The 20,052-nt window shown below is 38.1% G+C and overlaps 1 protein-coding gene across 7 annotated transcripts; it reads right to left on the bottom strand.

The window, feature by feature from the left end:
- Positions 1 to 1,497: 1,497 nt before the first annotated feature.
- On the bottom strand, positions 1,498 to 15,669 carry LOC132129496 (syntaphilin-like). 7 transcript variants are annotated; one of them, XM_059541120.1, is made up of 7 exons: positions 15,433 to 15,669; positions 9,941 to 10,077; positions 7,418 to 7,492; positions 5,341 to 5,457; positions 4,611 to 4,718; positions 4,349 to 4,498; positions 1,498 to 3,511 (listed from the first exon to the last, which is right to left on the bottom strand). In XM_059541120.1, exons 2-7 carry the CDS (start codon positions 9,982 to 9,984, stop codon positions 1,873 to 1,875), a joined length of 2,133 nt encoding a protein of 710 aa, XP_059397103.1. In that variant the 5' UTR covers positions 9,985 to 10,077; positions 15,433 to 15,669; the 3' UTR covers positions 1,498 to 1,872. The 7 variants fall into 7 exon arrangements, with proteins under 7 accessions (XP_059397103.1, XP_059397104.1, XP_059397108.1 ...); XM_059541121.1 differs by having other exon boundaries at positions 9,941 to 10,040; XM_059541125.1 differs by lacking the exon at positions 5,341 to 5,457 and having other exon boundaries at positions 15,433 to 15,668.
- Between the last annotated feature and the right edge of the window lie 4,383 nt (positions 15,670 to 20,052).

Here is a 20,052-nt window from a genome sequence, read left to right as displayed (position 1 = left end):
ACATAGCAAATGTTTAAACTGAGAAAGTTTACAATTTTATGCACAAAATGAGCTCATTTCTATTTTGATTTCTGCTACAGGTCTCAAAATAGTTGGGACGGGGCATGTTTACCATGGTGTAGCATCTCCTTTTCTTTTCAAAACAGTTTGAAGACGTCTGGGCATTGAGGCTATGAGTTGCTGGAGTTTTGCTGTTGGAATTTGGTCCCATTCTTGCCTTATATAGATTTCCAGCTGCTGAAGAGTTTGTGGTCGTCTTTGACGTATTTTTCGTTTAATGATGCGCCAAATGTTCTCTATAGGTGAAAGATCTGGACTGCAGGCAGGCCAGGTTAGCACCCGGACTCTTCTACGACGAAGCCATGCTGTTGTTATAGCTGCAGTATGTGGTTTTGCATTGTCCTGCTGAAATAAACAAGGCCTTCCCTGAAATAGACGTTGTTTGGAGGGAAGCATATGTTGCTCTAAAACCTTTATATACCTTTCAGCATTCACAGAGCCTTCCAAAACATGCAAGCTGCCCATACCGTATGCACTTATGCACCCCCATACCATCAGAGATGCTGGCTTTTGAACTGAACGCTGATAAGATGCTGGAAGGTCTCCCTCCTCTTTAGCCCGGAGGACACGGCGTCCGTGATTTCCAACAAGAATGTCAAATTTGGACTCGTCTGACCATAAAACACTATTCCACTTTGAAATAGTCCATTTTAAATGAGCCTTGGCCCACAGGACACGACGGCGCTTCTGGACCATGTTCACATATGGCTTCCTTTTTGCATGATAGAGCTTTAGTTGGCATCTGCTGATGGCACGGTGGATTGTGTTTACCGACAGTGGTTTCTGAAAGTATTCCTGGGCCCATTTAGTAATGTCATTGACACAATCATGCCGATGAGTGATGCAGTGTCGTCTGAGAGCCCGAAGACCACGGGCATCCAATAAAGGTCTCCGGCCTTGTCCCTTACGCACAGAGATTTCTCCAGTTTCTCTGAATCTTTTGATGATGTTATGCACTGTAGATGATGAGATTTGCAAAGCCTTTGCAATTTGACGTTGAGGAACATTGTTTTTAAAGTTTTCCACATTTTTTTTACGCAGTCTTTCACAGATTGGAGAGCCTCTGCCCATCTTTACTTCTGAGAGACTCTGCTTCTCTAAGACAAAGCTTTTATAGCTAATCATGTTACAGACCTGATATCAATTAACTTAATTAATCACTAGATGTTCTCCCAGCTGAATCTTTTCAAAACTGCTTGCTTTTTTTAGCCATTTGTTGCCCCGTGCCAACTTTTTTGAGACCTGTAGCAGGCATTAAATTTTAAATGAGCTAATTAAGTGGATAAAAGTGTAACATTTCTCAGTTTAAACATTTGCTACGTTATCTATGTTCTATTGTGAATAAAATATTGGCTCATGTGATTTGAAATTCCTTTAGTTTTCATTTTATTAAAATTTAAAAAACGTCCCAACTTTTCCGGAATTCGGGTTGTAATACAATCATATTAAAGGGGATCTTTTAGTGTCACTCACAAAGTTAAAAGTCATTGTGTTAGTCCATCATTCAGAACACTTTATCCCTCCTCTTTACTCAGGGTAGTAGTTGTGGAAAAAGGTGAAAGCTCGCTTGAAGTCCTGAACTTCATGAGCATCTGGTGAAAATACATGCTAGTGATTCCCCTTCCTTTTTCTTATCTTGTCTTGGATATAGATCATAGATAACCACAGCATTAAGGTGCTGTGCTCAGGTACTATCCTTCCACTGGTTGCCTCGATTAATTTTACCTGTGTTAACCACTCCCTAATTGCACATCAGACAGAAGAACAGTGATATCACTGGCTTCAGCGCATCCCCTTAGAGAAGAGCTGGTCTCATATACTCATCCCCCCTGAACCTACTCCTCCTGTGGGGTAGTGCCGGAGGCCTCCTCCTCTACGCAGAGAATGAAGAGCCACGGTGCAGCAACCCCGCAATAGAGAACCAATATGGTATATTGGCTCACCAACACGGTGTGGACCCCGACAGAGCCACGCCACTGTGGGGACCACTGGCACGATCACCGCAAGCAGATCCACTAGGAAGTGCCGGCTCCAGTAGTTCTTTGCTGGTAAACCACAACCAGATGACTTGGACTCTGTGTTCGTAGCACTCTCGTCATCCTCATCTTCATCGTCTGCAACTATATTTATGACATGATCCCCTTCAACCCCAGCCTCTGTTAGTACACTATGAGGTTGAGTGGTCTGTGGAAGGGGCTCCAATTCTGTCTCAACCAATGGCTGCACGGAGCAAGGGGAGGTGCCAGGGTTTGGCAAAGGGTCTGTTACAGGTCGAGGTTGAACAGAGTTGGGTTCTTGGGATCCAATGGTCTCTGTGGTCAAAGCTGTTGTGGTGATTGGTAAGACTGTAAGGGACTCTGAAACAGTTGTCTCCTTGACAGAGGACTCTATGGGGATCAAAACTAAAGTCGTAGGTCCTTTTGGAACAGATACAGCTGGTTCCCAAGGCTCTATTGCAACAGCTGGTGCAGACTTAGTGGAAAATTCTGTGATGACAGACGTTGTGGCAACTGTTGCTGTAATGGCTGATTCTGTTGCTACTGACTCCAGATCATCTCCCTCGTCAGACATCCAGGTAGAGGTTGGACTACAGGCCTGAGAGCGGAAGGTACGCTCAGCAATAGTGTCTAGATCAGCGTTAAAGGATGTACTGGGACCGTGGGCAGGGGCCGAAGCAGGGGCATGATCATAGTCCGTTTGAATGCCTTGCTCACGCAGGTGATGCAGATATAGGTGATGATGCGACAGACATGGATGACTTACACTTACAGTGGACCCCGTCCCGATTCCACTGCAGCGGAGAGGCACAACTCTAGGCTCACTGTTGCACAGTGCATCGTAGGTGGAAGAGTGAGGCAGGCGGGAATATGCATTGAGCAGCGAGGCTGTCTCTTGGGACAGAAACTCAGCCTCCAGAAGCAGATCTGCCTTGCTTGCTCCTCTTCCACTGTCTCCACAGCAAACAAACCCACTGTCCTGCGTGACCTCGCCTGACAAACATGGAATATCACACCCATTTTCATTACCACCACATTCCTGGCCAGTCTGGTCACTTAGCTTGGTGTAGGTAGAGCTAAGGGTAAGTGAGCGAGCTGGGGAGCCTTCGGAAGACCCCACCAGGCCCTCGCTGACCTCCAGCCCTGACCCCACCACCCCTCCACCTGCCAGGGTTTCTCCTGTTTTGGTGGGCCCGATCTGTGCCAGCTCCATGCTTTGCAATAAAGACTCCAGCTTGTGGTTCTGGAGATTTATGTCTTGGAAGCACTTTTGCACTCCGGTGTCGGTGTCTCCCAGACTGGATCTGACAACATCGACGACTTGCTTAAGCTGCTGGATCTCCCTGCGAGCCTCCTTTAGAGCCAGCTGGGCCTCCACATGGTGGCATTCTTCTTCAATCCAGTCTTCTTGCATACGAGACAGCTGAGTACGCAACTCATCAACCTCAGTGTCCCTAAGGAAAGAGAGGAAACAAGACAGAGAAACCAGGCACGTCAAAAGAGAAAAGCAAGGACCATCCAAAATTAAAACTATTCTGCCAAAGTTGTTGCTTTCAAAATACTTTTTCCTTTCCCAGTATTATATGATTTGCCAACTTTTTGTCAGTGACTGATGGTTTACGTTCATTGAAAATAAAAAAAAAATCCTTGAAACCTATTTGAAAAGAACAAGGAGTCCGTTTTTATTTGGTTAGCATGGTATAGTTAGACAAAAAGCAACTTTATCCACTGAACGCTATTCAGTGTTTGTAACTGCATGTTCTTGTGGCTCCACCACCCAATCAGCATTGTCTTTATGTAATTTTTCTGAAGCTCTACAACAATTAGTCAGGTAATAAACTATTAATTAAGTAGTGTGCCCAAAATTGAGCACAATATGCAAACATGTACCAGGCGAACTACTGCCATTGTGATAAATGGAAATGCTGACCAATAGCTCTCTTTTGAGAATTATACAAAGCTGCTTTAAGAACACAATAACAATTCACTGCCATTGGACAAATGGAGGCTGCCTTTAAAATAAACAGTTTAGAAAAATAATAAATATTTAGATTAGAGTCCTTAGAATATAGAGAAATAAATGAAAAATTACACAGTCTAAATGCTAACACATGCTTACATGGTCTTGAAATCATCAACCAAGTGCAAATTTGTGTACCGATTTTAAATAAAGGAATCACTTTAATTAACTGCCACTCAAAGCAGCTGCTTAAAAATAAAACTAATTTCTACAAAGGCTGGTGTGATCATAAGTGCATGGGCACTCATACTATGAATGATGCATGCCTCACCTGTCCTGTAGTCTTTCGATGGTTTCTTTAAGCCGTGCTCTGAGGTGTCTGATACACACCTCTTTCTGTTGCAGTGGGGTAAGGTATTGCTCAGGTGGAGGGGGCCGGATACCATGGTTATCATCACAGGAGGTGTATTTTATGTGATGCCTGATATGGATGAGAAAAGTCATATATAGAACAAATAATACCATGTATAAGCAAACAAGAAAGAAGAGAAAGGAACAATGCATTATTGGTCTGTGGTTGAGTGGTGTCTCACCTATGGGTCGGGCTTCCATCGCTGCCCTTGCATGACCCTGAATTGCTACTGCTGCTGAGAGAGGCATTTCCATAGGGATCACGGTTACTGGCAGGTGCTGGACTCCGCCTGTATCATAAAAGAATTACAATTTCAGTGTGTCACCTTCAAGGCCACTTAAGAGGACACAGGACGAGGTATAAACAAAGTGCACAAACACAAACTTACATGGACAAACAAAAATTACAATTTCATGAAAAACAAAACCAAATATGATTAACATGCCTCTATACATACAGTCAACTAGTCATCCAGGGAGAGTGAACACCTTCTATGGATGTAAAGAGAAAAAGATACCCAGCTCACATAAAACTGCAAGCACAAATTGCAGTGTAATACAAATATTTGTATTTGTAATATGTGCTGAGGATGATAAATCATGCTAAATATCCATCATGAATCAATAATGAGAAACAAACTGGCAACTGAACAAGCAGAAATTGACAGCAGTGTCATCTATTGAGGGCTCACTTTGCACACCACAGACATGAAATCATCTTCAAATGTGACACATATGCAATTCAAGCTTTAAACCCCCAGTAAATTCAAAAGGTTGGATTTTATAGGGACATCGTGCTTTGGTTGAAGAGTTGGAATCCATGCTGACATAATGCCACACAGAGAACAAAGAAAAGTAAAGAAAAGAAGATAAAAAAGAAGAATGAGACAGAAGGGATGATGGAGCGCTGACCGACAGTGGCGTTCCGGGGATGTTGGTGTCAGAAATCCTCTGCTCTGTCTCATAGAGACCATAATGCCTGACTCCATGGGTGTGTAGTCTAGCTCTATGAACCTGCAATAGTCAAAACTGACCCACAAACAAAAAGGAATCATTATATAGGAAAGCACACACCTCAAGTTCCCCTTAACCTGTATTATATATAAATTCAAATGAATGTTTCTGTGGACATTTTCTTGTCAACTGTGATAATAAATACAAGATGATTTACAAAAAGAAATCATCTGCCACTTTTACCGACTGTGTTGTGTTGTAATCAATTATACTCTTTTTTTAATCCATTTTGTTCCCATTTTCCAAAAAAGTATGTATACATCTTTCCTTGAAATTCCAGATGCAGATTTTGTCTTTTTGATATATCTGTTTTTAACAAATTTAAATTGACAAAATATTTGGTTAAAGCAACCTCTTGGTTCACATCATTCTAAAGTCCATTTAAAACATCCAATTGAAATTAACATAACAAGAAGCTTGTTTTATTACATCCATTAAACTCTGTACACAATTATTTGACAGATTGTCTGACTAATTAATTATGTCAGCAGTCAGGGGAGGACAGAGAGAAATATAAATAGTAGCTTCTTATTAATTCTGGTTGTCAGAAACATTAGCTGGGTAGGACCAAAGCTACTTTGCACACTTAAAAGAATAAAAGACATGCTGGAAATATTGTACAAGTGCTTACTAGATTACTTTTTAAAGAATTACACTCACTGTTTGCTTCATCATTACTGGCATTAAATGTCTATTTTATGTAAATGAAAGAGATTATTAAATAAATGTTTTCAAGACCTTCTAAACATGCAGTTTCATGCTGTAGGCTGACCTCAAATAGCCTACAGTATTCATAAAACTGAGGCAAAATAGGAGCAACTGATCATGGGGTAATTTAGAGTATAATGACTTGGAAAAATAAAAAATTAAACCCAGGGTTAGCAGCGCTGAATGAAAGCACTTCTTTTAGGTTGTGCAGAGTGCTGTTTTTACAGGTGTGGTGGATTACTTTGAATCTACTGATAGTCTGATATTAATGAGCTGGTATTTGGGCATTTTTATTTCGATTTTGTGAGTGAGTTTTGAGTAAATATCGGTATCAGCATTAACCACTGAAAGCCTCATATTGGTCAACCACCGAAGTTGAAGTATTAAAATTAATAAACCTAAAATAAAACCTAAACACCTAAAACCTAAAATAAATAAAAATATATATATATAACGACAAGTACATACAATTACAAAAACTTCATTGAATTCAAATGAAAACTGAAAATCTAAGAGTAAAATTGAAAGCATTAATAAACATTATAATAGTATAAAAACCATACTAAAATAACACTAGTCCAAATATAGTTCTCAGCTCAACCAAAAAAAAAAAAAAACAATCAAAACAGTACATTTTCAATGACAAGCCACTGTAACTACTGTCCACCAGGACCACCATTGGTGGGCTATAAGAGGTTTGCTGAACTACTTAACCATGAAAGCAAGCCAAGGTCATGGTTAAGGTGAAAGCAGAGAAAACAGAAGCAAAGTGAAAAAGCTGAAACAAACAAAACGTGAGAGAGAGAAAAGAAGAGGACTCGGCTATCAGTACTGATAACAAGGCACAGAAGGGAGAAAGAGAAAAGCAGCCAGGGTAGTTGGACATACCATGTACGTCCATTATGTTTTCAGTGATATGGACAAATTGAGGGAAAGCTGGGTAATGTGTAGGGAATATGTGCACTGAATTGCCACACACTCATTAGAATCATTGTCAAAATATCACAATCATTGTCTGTCTCACAGATTATCAGTTCAGTCAGGCTTCTCACGGAACAGATTTACAGATCATTGACTGATCAATTTGCACTTTCTCTGAGCCTCTGTCAAAGAGCAGAGAGTTCAGATTAATCTGCCCTCTCGGATCCTCAACATCAGCATCAGTGGTTAGGTAATGGGCTGGTTTTAAATTAGCGCGTGAATGCCCAGTGCAGCAGTGTTGTCTACTAGTCTTGCCCTACTATAGGGTACAGAATCAGAGTCTCACACAGGGGACGAAGTGGGAGACGACAGCATTTGTTGCAAGCGGTGCTTAGGCTGTAGGGCTTTCAGCAGGTTGAATCTGAGGAATCAGAGATGAGAAAGAGGCACAGAGCTGGGCTCTACTGCAAAATTACCATTAAAACTCATCGCAACTACTGGTATATATTTTAAATTACATCATTATCTGTATTTGGACCACTGATCTATATATATGACTGAATTGTTCATAGCGTTCTAAACTGCCATTCAGCGGTGAAGCCACTGGAAGTCTTCGAGTCACCATCTTACTATTCCCTACTGGGCTGAGAGCTTCATTGACTGGCAGCCAAAGCACTGACCTAAAATCACCCCATTTGAAGTGTATCAGTAACACAGGATTAGCTTTTAAGATGTGTACTTAAATACATTTTTACTTCAGATGTTATCTGCAGTGTTTATGGTATTTTTTCATACATTGATATTATTTAAACTGCACACTTCCTATACAGATGACTGATCCAACATAAAATATATTTCTTTATATACATAATTATGCAGGAAATATTAAAGATGAATATCTGGTTTTAGTATCTGAAATTTATTTGGATATACAATACATATTACTATACATGCCTGCTTCTATATTGCTCCATATTGTATTGAAATTCAAACCATCCTGGAAAAAAGCTTAATGTCTTAAAATCATAGCATACGCACTTCAGTGCTATTTCTCTGAATAAGTTACAATACATGTATGTCCTGAGGAAGCAATATCTATTTCAGACTCCTCAAGATAGTGCAAATGATATGGTATTTTAGCATTAAAGTTTCCAGGAGCAATGTGTATGTTTAGTTAATTATTAATTTAACCAACATTTAAATGATTAACCGCTCCATGAATGCTGTAAACGAAATCATTGTTAGAAAAACATTTTCAGTTACCCTACTGTGCGAATTAAAAAGATCATAATTATATAGACCATGAACTTACAGGGCAAATTAACTTATAAATACAAAGCATAAAACTTTATTCAGATTTCATGACCACTTTGTCATTTGAAATGCATATGTTGTGGAATTGTCCGTCTGATGTTTATCATGTTCATCTAATGTTCGCTATAATAATGTATAGGACAAGTACCTTTTTAATATGCAGGGTAAATTCTGACATTAAACAAGTAACTATTTACATGCTTAGGGCGTTTTCGTTGTACGATTGTACAGAGATACTTCAGATATAAAAACGCTGACTAGTTAGGTGATGTTTTCTGATTAAAATTGTACGATTTCCTATTAATTCAATAGAATTTATGGGAAAACTGGGGAATACCAATATGGCGGCGATGCGACTTCACTTTTATGACGTCATGAGCAGTCCAGTTCTCTATTATAGATCAGTGATATGGATATGGCTTAAACAGGAAGTGTGGAAACAGAATTTTAGACATTACTATTTAATTTATCATTGTATAATTCATACAAGCATACAATTATATGTTTTTTACTGCAATTAATATGTAAAATAATGCTAATAAAGGAAAGTGATTAAGTGCTTATACTAATCTTGCTCAGGTTTAAAACATTACAATGTTTTCATTTTAAAAATTGGAAGATATATAATATGCCTATTAAAAATATTGCTTTATCCATGTGCTTGTTAAATAATTGATTTACAAATGTTCCTTCTATAACTTGGTGGAAATTGTTATATGTTTTGAAGTCATTTCTGCCTTTCCTAATAATATGCCCCCTTTTAAAAAGGAAATGAATGCTTTAATTTAACAAGAATGCATTAAATTGATCTTTAAGTTCTTTTACATTTTTACCAAAAAAAAAAAGAAAAAAAAAAAGAAAAATACCCCCTCCAGTATTTCAAATCACGGTTTCCAAAAAGCATTAAGCAGCACAACTGTTTCAACACTGATAATTATATGAAATGTTTCTTGAGCAGCAAATCAGCATATTAGACTGATTTCTGAAGGATCATGTGACACTGAAGACTGGAGTAATGATGCTGAGAATTCAGCTTTGCCTTCACAGGAATTTTAAAATGCATTACAATTTAAAACCGTTATTTTTTTATGTAAAAATATTTTTCACAATATTACAGTTTTAATTAAATAAAAGCAGCCTTGTATAAAAGACATATCGTACCAACCCCAAACTTTTGAATGATAGTGTACATTTTTATGTGTATGTGTTTAATAACCTAGCATAATAACGTGCTTATAAGTAATTTAATCTGGCTCTTCAGGAAGTTTTTATACAACCTAGCAGTTGTAAGGTGAAAAAGTCTTAAACAGCAGAGCGAGAAATTGAAATCGCTTAATGGCTGATGTATTAATGACAGCATCGGAAGAGAGAAAGGATTATTGAAGCACTTGAAGCTCAAAAGGTCATTAAACTGCAGCAGAGATCTTACTGTGATTAAAAGAGTTAAACAGCAGCTAGAAGGGTCAGATATTACAGCAAAACACCAACACAGCTGCAAGTTTTGAAAGAATGTCTGTTAGAAAGAGGATTTCAAGAGAGACAAAACATGCCATACTTGCGTGATCCAGAGCCAGATCTGTTATTTGAAGGTGAAGACATGAAGTCAGCAGTCCTCTCCCTTCTTTCTCCTTCTTCAGCTGTATCTGTCTTCCTCCCTGTCAACACAGCATGAATAGCTCAGCTGCAGCCAGCCTGAATAAAACACAAGAACATAGACAATGTCTTCAGTTTGACTTCTATATTATCAACCCTTGCCTCATTCACATAACAACAGTTTCCTAACTAGGCACGTTCTAAAAAATAAATAGTTCAAATTTGTTGCCACACTATAAAGCTATTAAAGGGATAGTTCGCCCAAAATTTTTAATTCTGTCATAATTTACTCACCCTCCATGTCAATCCATTCCAAACCTGAATTAATTTATTTTGTCTATGGAAAATTAAATCTTTTTTTTTTTTTAAATGTTGTGTTTGAAAATGCATTTCCCTTCCATGTTCCACAGAAGAGAAGAAATGATGAATGATTTAAAAAAGGCTTCACTTTTAGACATTTGTTTCTTATCATCAGTGTCAAAAGGAAAGATTAGAATCTGTCCATTTCATCTAATCAATCTGACCTCTTCACACTCAGCAGACCTGGCAGCAGCATTGCTTCCAGAGCTGTAATATATTAAACATTGTGCTGACATAGACTGGCTGGTCTGACTCTGCACTTAAGCGAAGCTAGACAATAGAAATAATAGTTTTAACTTTCACAATCAGACTACTCAGTGAAATCAAAATCCTCCCCGAAGCTTTAAAAATGTTTTTATCCCTTATACAGCTAGAATATTTAATCTGAGAGGAAAAGACAAATGAGAAAATGAGAAAGGGAAGGGTAAAAAGCAGTGATTTCTGCTACAGTGGGCATCCTGAGACACATGTGGATGGAAAAGACGATTAATGATCTAATCAATTAACAAGGAATTGGCACAGCTTAGTATAAGCAACAATACACTGCAGTATATCCTCATAATAAGCAACTCAGTCCTTCACCATAAGGACATGACCTTCATTTTTGCACTCAAAGTTGGCTGAGTGATGAAAATAAACAAAAGAGACCAGTGTAGCTATTGTTAACTTAAAAAGTAAATAAATAAATATTATTTGAAAAATATTGAAGTAAAAGTAAAGAAAACTAAATGGAAGTAAAAAAGATAAAAGCTCATTAAACAGTAAAATTATATTATTAATAAATAACAACATAATACATTTTTTGGGGAAAATGTGCAGTTGCTGAGTCAGTGTCGGGACAGTGTGGTCTCCCTCTGGTGCAGTGTGAGTCATAATGTAGAGCGCAGTTGTGAGATCTGTTTGAAATCTGCACCGATGCAGAAGACTACATTTTCAGTCTCTCTCATATTTTTAATTATCTGCAAACTCTATCACATCAAATAAATACACAAATAAATTAATTAATAAAAAACTTTTAGAACTTACATATAATGACTGCATGATTTTGAGCACAAATCCTGGGTAATGGCTTCTTTGGCTATTGTGTGTGGCTCATAAATTACGCAGAAATGTCTGAAAAAGGAGCCTTCTTCTCATTGGAAAACACATGTGAAAGGAAGCATATTTAAGGATAAAATGTAATGCTGCTAGACTTGCCACATACACAAATACAGATCTAAAAATCTTAATTGCTTAGTGTACCAGGGTAAGGTATTAGCCCAGATATGATTGGTTGACATCATGCCAGCCTGGGAACCTATCAGTGTTCCTACTCCTTCGTCATTGGTTAAAATGGTTTAAATCCAATGAACCTATCAGTGTTGGGATTGATCCTATTAAAAAGGGAATGGTTTGATTACTCAAGATGCATCATCCTGGGTACTAGATCGTTGTGGAAAGTCATGGACAAAGGATAGGGTTTGTTGCATCTCCCTGTTAGTGTCACAAGTAGGCCTTTTTCAGGTTAGTTTCCCAATTCTGAGAAAAGGATTAGCTTTTTATAAAGGGGTTTTATTGTTGTCTTTTGTTCATCAGCATGCTAGCAGCTGTGGTCTCGTGTGGTAAGCAACCATGCGTCTTGCTACATTGGAATTCTCTCTCGGTATGTATGATGGGAGGTTGTCATGTGTTTAATGAGTGTAATGTAGGTCATCTTTGTGTTATGTTCAGCAGGTGTAGCTACACCTCCAGGGGTTTCCAGTACCTTGGTTGAAGACGAATGTACATCAGTATGAATGCACTGCTGCTTTGTTTTAGTGTTTGTTGTGTAACCGTTTAACTGTTGTGATATGAATGAATGTCCAAAAGGCCCCTGCTGGTCATTTTTCTCCTCCTGGTCATTTTGTAACTGGTAGACTTGTGTATTAGGCATGTTTTATATTGTATCCAAAAACCATTAGTTGTATATAAATAAATTGCAAATGTTTTATACTATCTGTCTCCATGCTCACCCTGGCTGTTGGCCACGAACCTGTGTGCCATTTTGTAGGGCTGTTATGTCCCGGTATATTTCGGGTGGCGTAGTCGACGTATATCCACTTTTGGTGGGTCCCCTCCCCTACCTGACCACTTCTTGCCACATTAGGAAGGAAATTAGGAAGAATAAAGATAATATATTTTTAGGAATTCTGCTGTCTCGCGCTCCTGCTACAGCACTGGATGACCTCTGACTGTTGTCTTTTGCAGATAAGTGATTGTTATGACCTTGCACTGCTCTTCTCTCACAGGCCACTTTCAAGCTATATCAGTGCAAAAACACCTGCTCATAAACAGCCAAATATCAAACACTGGCTTGCCGCTTTCAAACAGTTTATGACTTGAATATAAAGAAGATAATGATAACGTCAGAGCAATGTAGCCCAATAGAAGATCTACTTGACAGTTTAGATCTTCATGCAAGTATTGTCATACAGCAGCAGTGTCCAGTGACCATTTAATACATATTAAAGGAATATCCAGTGACACCATGTTTAATGCCAATATAGAGAATGAATTTAGGTATCAAATAAAATTCTTGCCTTGGTTTAAATACTAAAATTACTAAAACTTAAAGTTAAATAAAACATATTAAATTTAAAAAATGACTAAAGCAAATATCAAAGTTACTAAATAATAAAAAAAACTTTTAAAATATAAAAATAAAAGTTTCATAATATGAATAAATGCTATAAATTGTATATAGACAACCTTAAACTAACATTGAATTAACATTATTTAAGTGCTTACAGAACTATTCCTTTAATAAATCTGGTACCAACCACAATTAAATGATTGGACCCATTTTATGTTTGCCTAAATCTAATGGGAGCTAGATTAAGATGGATTAGGAAGTGATCAGAACTAAGTGTTTATGAAGTCATTTATCAGGACATCCCTCATGGCTCCAGAGCAGTGATCACTCAGTCAGTGGATTGAATGGAGCTAAATGCATCCAGTGTGGATGGATAAATACAGAATGAATGCTCTGAAGTGAATCTGAAGTGAACTACAACTCCGTAGTTGTAATCCGTGCAAGTAGATCTATCAAAAGCAGTTATTAATTTTACATTTATCTCACAAGCAATTAAAAATCTAAAATACATTTTAAAGAAATATCTACTGACACCATGTTTAATGTCAATATAGATCCAGATGGCTACATCAATGTCATTCCATACCAGTTTAGGATTAACTAAAAGGCGTAGTTCACCCAAAAATAAAAACCTCTTTCATAATTTATTCACCCTCAAATTGTTCCAAACCTGCACAAGTTCCAGTTGACAGTATTTGTTTTCATACTATAGAAGTCTGTAGTTACTGTGAACTGTTTGGTTGTCAACATGTACGCCAAGAGCCGCTATTACGCATCTTCTGAAAGAGTACTGAATCCCTAGATCAAAACATGGTGAAGAAGAAGCTTACTACAAGCTATCGTGTAGTAAGCAGATGCATGTGAGAAATAACGCTTGAATCAAACATTAATCATTATATAAATCAAACTGTTCAAGCTTTGGATGTGTTGATGGAAGCAATCAATTCCATCTATGTTTTGATCATCAATCTGAATCTGATCCAGATGTAGTATTTTACAAAAACGCAGTTTTCTCAGCTTTTTTTTTCCAAAATATTATTTTTTTTTTCATGAAGCTTACCCACATTGAAGTGTTGATAAAAAGAAGATTGCATGAATAAAAGTTTTTCTCTTTTTGCTTAAAAGCAGAGGCTCTGTTCTTTGTTTTAACATATTGCATGTTCAGATATTAATACAACAAAATATCCTGGGTGCCATTACTTTTGTGAAAATTATCAAAATTTCTGGTGGTGGATGGAATAAAAAAAGGGATGTTAATGCTGATTTTCAATAATGAAAAAATCTATGCTATTTTATTTATTGAATAAACTTTTAATTTTAATGTGTGTTTATTTGAGTTCAGTTTTAGTTTTCATTTAAATAAAATTTTAGTACTTCAGCTGAAACCTATTTCAGTTTATTGCTAGTTACTTAGATGGCTGATCAGTTAATTATTTAATTATTGATTAAATTATTAATATTTCCTTACTATTGTAAGAATTTTTAAGACAGGTACTAAGAGAAGAATACATTTAAGTGTCACTTTTCCTGCATCCACCCTACAGAGTGAAATATATTATCGAGTGTGCTCTTTGTAGCACCAATGTGTTAAGAAAATGCTTTGGAAGATTAGCCTGCATGCTGAGATGTAGAGCAGTCGTCATGGAGACAGCCATTCAGCCACTATTCTAGAATGTGAGCTCCACAAGTGGTGTGACTGGCTTTGCTAGCTCATGTGTTTGTGGTGAGATAGACAGACGGGACGGCATGGCGACATTACACAACCACAAGGCAAGCAGCCTCAACGGCAAGTCTACGTGCAACAAATAGCATCCTGTGCAAAGGAGCATGGATGATTACTGTAATACCAGAGGGAGTAAATAGTGATGCACCATGACACACAATGTACAGTTTCACCTGCTTGAATATGTTCAAAATAATGTAAACTTGCTTAGTTGTGATAAAGACTACACACGATGGTCTTTTTAGACCTTCACAAATCCACTTTTAAGGACACTTTCTCTGCAGTCCTCAAGTCCTTACAGGGATGCAAGGTCATACTGCACCCTAGGCCCTAAAACTACACTGTACCTGTCACGACTCAGAAACCGAATCAGTAATAAAGCATTTCTCAGGGCTAGAGAATGACAAATGATGAGTTATGAAAAAACACAGCCCTAGATTAGAATAGTATGAAAGCGCAATACCAAAACAAAATCAGAAGCACACGCATGCTCGCTGCAGGGAAAGATCTGCTGTGCGCGCGCACGTCGAAACACCGAGACCCTAAATGTGTGCGATACAGACGGTGCAAATAAACAACATTTAACTTGCGAATGTGAAATATCTTTTTGCTCTGTGCATTCAGATATAATATAAACCCTGTGCCTGGGGCGTCACAGTCCTTGGTTTATCCTGCACACGGGAAATGCAGAAGTCCTTCTCTACAACGATACAGGATTCGCACGTCACACTGTCTGCAATGCAAAATATTCGTCATTTACCTGGTTGCAGCAAACCGTAGAGAATCAGCTTGTATTAATGTAAACAGCAGTTTGTTGTCGTTATTACCCCGGTGCACGTCCCCGTCAAGGACTCCGCCACAGCGGTGCTCCGCTGCTCGGGAGGGCGAGTCGACGGGGCGGGTGCTGCTGACAATGAGAGGGATTCTGGAGCGTGAGGTTTGTTTGAGAGCCTAGTGAGGGAGGACGAGGGTTGATACGAAAGCAGATACGTGATATTACGACGATCTCCTTAAAGGGGACCAGACCACTTTAAGTTGCGAGGACATGCGGTATTATGTTCCGTTTAATTATTTCCGAGGTTTAACATTTTAAAGGAATTGTTGTCAGTAATGTTCAGATAATGTGACGCGCAACCGAATTGTCTTTTTCACGCCCAGTCACCGAAACGTCCACCGTCAAAACTGTAAATATAAAAATTCTAAAATCTTCGAAAATCTAGAATATATATATATATATTAACATTTTGAACGGAAAGCTCTCAAGCATCAAACGATAATTTCGAAAATGGTTTGTGTTTACTGAAACGCTGGAATCATTTTTGACAGTGCGTTTGTAATCAAGGTAACCCTTAAAAGAACCACCCAATCTAAAAATAATAAGCACAGATTTTCCAGGCATTACATTACATTCCCACGGGACTCTAGATTGCTTTACGTCCGCCTAATAAGAAATCATGTATCCTAATGCCAGTCTATGGGCATTAGAGTAACAGGAAAAACTGAGAGTCGCCTTTTCAGCACCACGGACAGCACTCTCCAATCTCTTCTCAAGGGTTGTATACTCCCAATAGGACAGATGGCGATTAAGCTTGTTTGTTGTTGTTGTTGTAAAGTACCGAAGCAAACAAATAATAAAATAAAAAAATAAGTAAAAGACAAAAAAAAAAAAAAAAACAACAACAAAAAAAACCCCTTGGAACAGAATGTTCTTTTATTTATTTTAAATGTTCTGTTCATGATCTGCCACAAATAGATGATCTGCTATACTTTAATTAATTAAATTATAATTTTCTTGTCTATTAAATTTATATAGCAATATATAGAATTTCTACTAAATGTAATTTCTTAAATTTCTTAACTGTTATTTTGGCGGGAAACAACAGGAAGCCAAAATACGTGGGTAATTAAAAGTGAGGGTTAGAAAACCTAACCCTCACTTTACCACTAGACCACGACTACCACTTAAGCACTTCCACAAGTACAGTAGTCTATGATTTTAAGGTCTCCACCAGTAAGCTGGTGTGTGGTGGGCGTTCTGGCGCACTATTAAGAAAAAAAGCACCAGGCCCAGATTGTGTTACACCAGCCTGTCTGAAATCCTGTGCTGACCAGCTGGCCCCCATCTTCACAAAGATCTTCAACAGATCGCTGGAACTGTGCGAAGTCCCTTCATGCTTCAAACGCTCCACCATCATCCCTATCCCAAAGAAATCCAAAATTACAGGACTAAATGACTACAGGCCTGTGGCTCTAACGTCTGTAGTCATGAAGTCATTTGAAAAACTGGTGCTGGCCCACCTGAAAGACATCACTGGACCCTTGCTAGATCCTCTTCAGTTTGCCTACAGAGCAAACAGGTCTGTGGACGATGCAGTAAACATCGGACTGCATTATGTTCTGCAACACCTAGACAGACCGGGGACCTATGTGAGGATCCTGTTTGTGGACTTCAGCTCTGCCTTCAACACGATCATCCCAAACCTCCTCTTGCCCAAACTAACTCAGCTCTCCGTGCCCACCTCCGTCTGTCAGTGGATCAACAGCTTCCTGACAGACAGGCAGCAGCTAGTGAGGCTGGGAAAATACACATCCAGCACCCGTACAATCAGGACCGGAGCTCCCCAGGGCTGTGTTCTCTCCCCACTGCTCTTCTCCCTGTACACTAATGACTGCATATCTAAGGACCCCTCTGTCAAGCTCCTGAAGTTTGCAGATGACACCTCACTCATCTGCCTCATTCAGGACGGTGACGAGTCTGCTTACAGACAGGAGGTTAAAGAGCTGGCTGTCTGGTGCACTCTCAACAACCTGGAGCTTAACACGCTCAAAACAGTGGAGATGACTGTGGACTTCAGGAGAAACCCCCCTGCACTCCCCCCACTCACCATCATGAACAGCACTGTGACTGCAGTGGAGTCATTCAGGTTCCTGGGCACCACTATCTCTCAGGACCTGAAGTGGGACATTCACATTGACTCCATTGTGAAAAAGGCCCAGCAGAGGTTGTACTTCCTTCGCCAGCTGAGGAAGTTTAACCTGCCACAGGATCTGCTGAAACAGTTCTACTCCACCATCATCGAATCCATCCTCTGCACTTCAGTAACTGTCTGGTTCAGCTCAGCTTCTAAATCTGACCTCAGAAGACTAAAGAGGGTAGTCCGGACTGCAGAGAGAATTATCGGTACAACCCTCCCATCTATTCAAGAACTGTACTTATCCAGAGTGAGCAAAAGGGCTGTTAAAATCACTCTGGACCCCTCACATCCAGCACACTCCCTCTTTGAACTGTTGCCATCTGGTCGACGCTACAGAGCACTGAGCACCAGAACGACCAGACACAGGAACAGTTTCTTCCCTCAGGCAATCCATCTTATGAACAGCTGATAATAACTGTGGGACACACTACACTATTTATATACACTACACTTTTTATCCAACACACATACTTAGCGCACACTTATATCTTTTGCACATAGTATACATGTACATACATGGAACACACTACACTACTTATATTTATATTTATATACACATACACTTATTTATCCAACACACATATTTAGCGTACAGTTAAAACTTTTCCACATAATATACATGTACATACATAAATGCTCATTTTAATATACCTGCCATACATTGTCAATTTGTATATTGTCAATCCTTACCCACCTATTTGTATTTTTTTGTATTTTTATTCCTTATTGTGTTTTTTGTTCTGTCGCTGTTATGTTGCACTGCGGAGCTCTGTCACGAAAACAAATTCCTCGTATGTGTGAACATACCTGGCAATAAAGCTCATTCTGATTCTGATTCTGATTCTGATTCTATGGCTGCTGTCGCATCATCCAGGTGGATGCTGCACACTGGTGGTGGTGGATGAGGAGATACCCCCCGACAATGTAAAGTGCTCTGAGTGCCTAGAAAAGCGCTATATAAATGTAAGGAATTATTATTATTTATTATTATTATTATTAAGGCCCCTGCACATAATTGGGCCATAATGAAATGGCTTCTATAACATAATAAATATCTATTAGTCTTAGGTACATTAGATGCTTCAAAATGAACATTTATTTTAAAATGGTTATTTTATCTTTTACTGTGTGCAACACAGATATAAATCTGGTCTAGGCTGCTCTTCTTGTGCAGCATGAACAGCTATAAAAGAGAGATTCAAACTAATTATAAGCATTAAAACATTTATAATTTTAATTAGCAGAATGGATGCATTGATTTCTGTTTTTAAATCAGCATAAATTAAAATCTATAATTAACTTCCTGCAGCTCAACAATGATAAAACTGAGGTGATTCTTTTTGGTCCCTCTAAAACTGAAAATTCTGTTGCTGGGAATTTAGAAAACCTGACTCCATATGTTAAGTCTCATGTAAAAAATATAGGTGTTATCTTTGACTCTGAGCTTTGTCTGAAAAACAAATAAGCTCAGTTGTTAAAAATAGTTATTATCAGCTGAGGATCATCTCCAAATTTAAATCAACACTTTCAAGATCTGGAAAAAAATCATTCATGCATTTATCACATCACACCTGGATTATTGTCTTCCACAATCTTCATTGGCACGGCTGTAGATGGTTCAGAATGCAGATTGTTAACTGGCATAAAAAAATAAATAAAAGAAAAAATTGTGTCCCTTCATTGGCTTTTTGTCTTTTTTTTTAGAATTCAGTTTAAAATTTTAATTATTGTTTTCAAAGCTCTTAATGGACAAGCCCCATCTTATATTTCTGGTCTTATTTATATGCATTTAACTCTTAAGTCTCACAGATCCGTTAATAAAGCTCTATTACATGTCCCTCAGTAAGGACTTAAATTAAAAGGAGTCAGCTCCACATCTGTGCAATCATTTGCCATCTGACACCTGGTATTTTTTGAATGGAAACGGTTGTAGTTGTCGATATTACAATTTTATTATTATTATTGTTGTAATTTAAAATGTTACTATATTTTAGAATTTGCTGTATTTTATTATTGGTTTTGTTCAGCACTTTTGTCAGTGTAATGCTGAATTTGTAAATGTGCTTTATGAATAAAATTTACTTACTATTTTTTTATGCAATAGATTAAGACAATGAGATTATTTTTGCAATATATTAATGGCAGAAAATAGAGAATGGACAGTATAACCCTGTGCTCACACTATCAAATTGAATTTGACAGGACCGGCACACAGACTGCTCTAAAAACATAGTGCTTGCAACTACAAATCATGCAACATTCAGTTAAATAGGGAAATTAAATCACACAGCTTTAAGTAACAAATTATTCTGAAATAGCATAATTTCTGTAACACTGTATTCTTAATGCATCATTTCTGCATTATTATGTTTGTTTGTCCTTATCCCTATTTTAAGATTTGATGG

This window comes from Carassius carassius, chromosome 46 (genome assembly GCF_963082965.1).
Source record: "Carassius carassius chromosome 46, fCarCar2.1, whole genome shotgun sequence".
NCBI lineage: Eukaryota > Metazoa > Chordata > Actinopteri > Cypriniformes > Cyprinidae > Carassius > Carassius carassius.
The sequence above is the reverse complement of the archived record's forward strand: the minus strand, read 5'-3'. Positions and strand labels throughout refer to the sequence as shown.

Bases quoted from the DNA above. Each gene is read 5' to 3' on its own strand.
- LOC132129496 (XM_059541120.1), bottom strand. From the start codon at position 9,984: ATGTCTTCACCTTCAAATAACAGATCTGGCTCTGGATCACGCAA. The intron at 7,493-9,940 runs GTATGGCATGTT...CTGATTCCTCAG, and splicing joins TCTGGCTCTGGATCACGCAA to ATTCAACCTGCTGAAAGCCC. The intron at 4,719-5,340 runs GTCAGCGCTCCA...TTTATGATACAG, and splicing joins TCCCCGGAACGCCACTGTCG to GCGGAGTCCAGCACCTGCCA.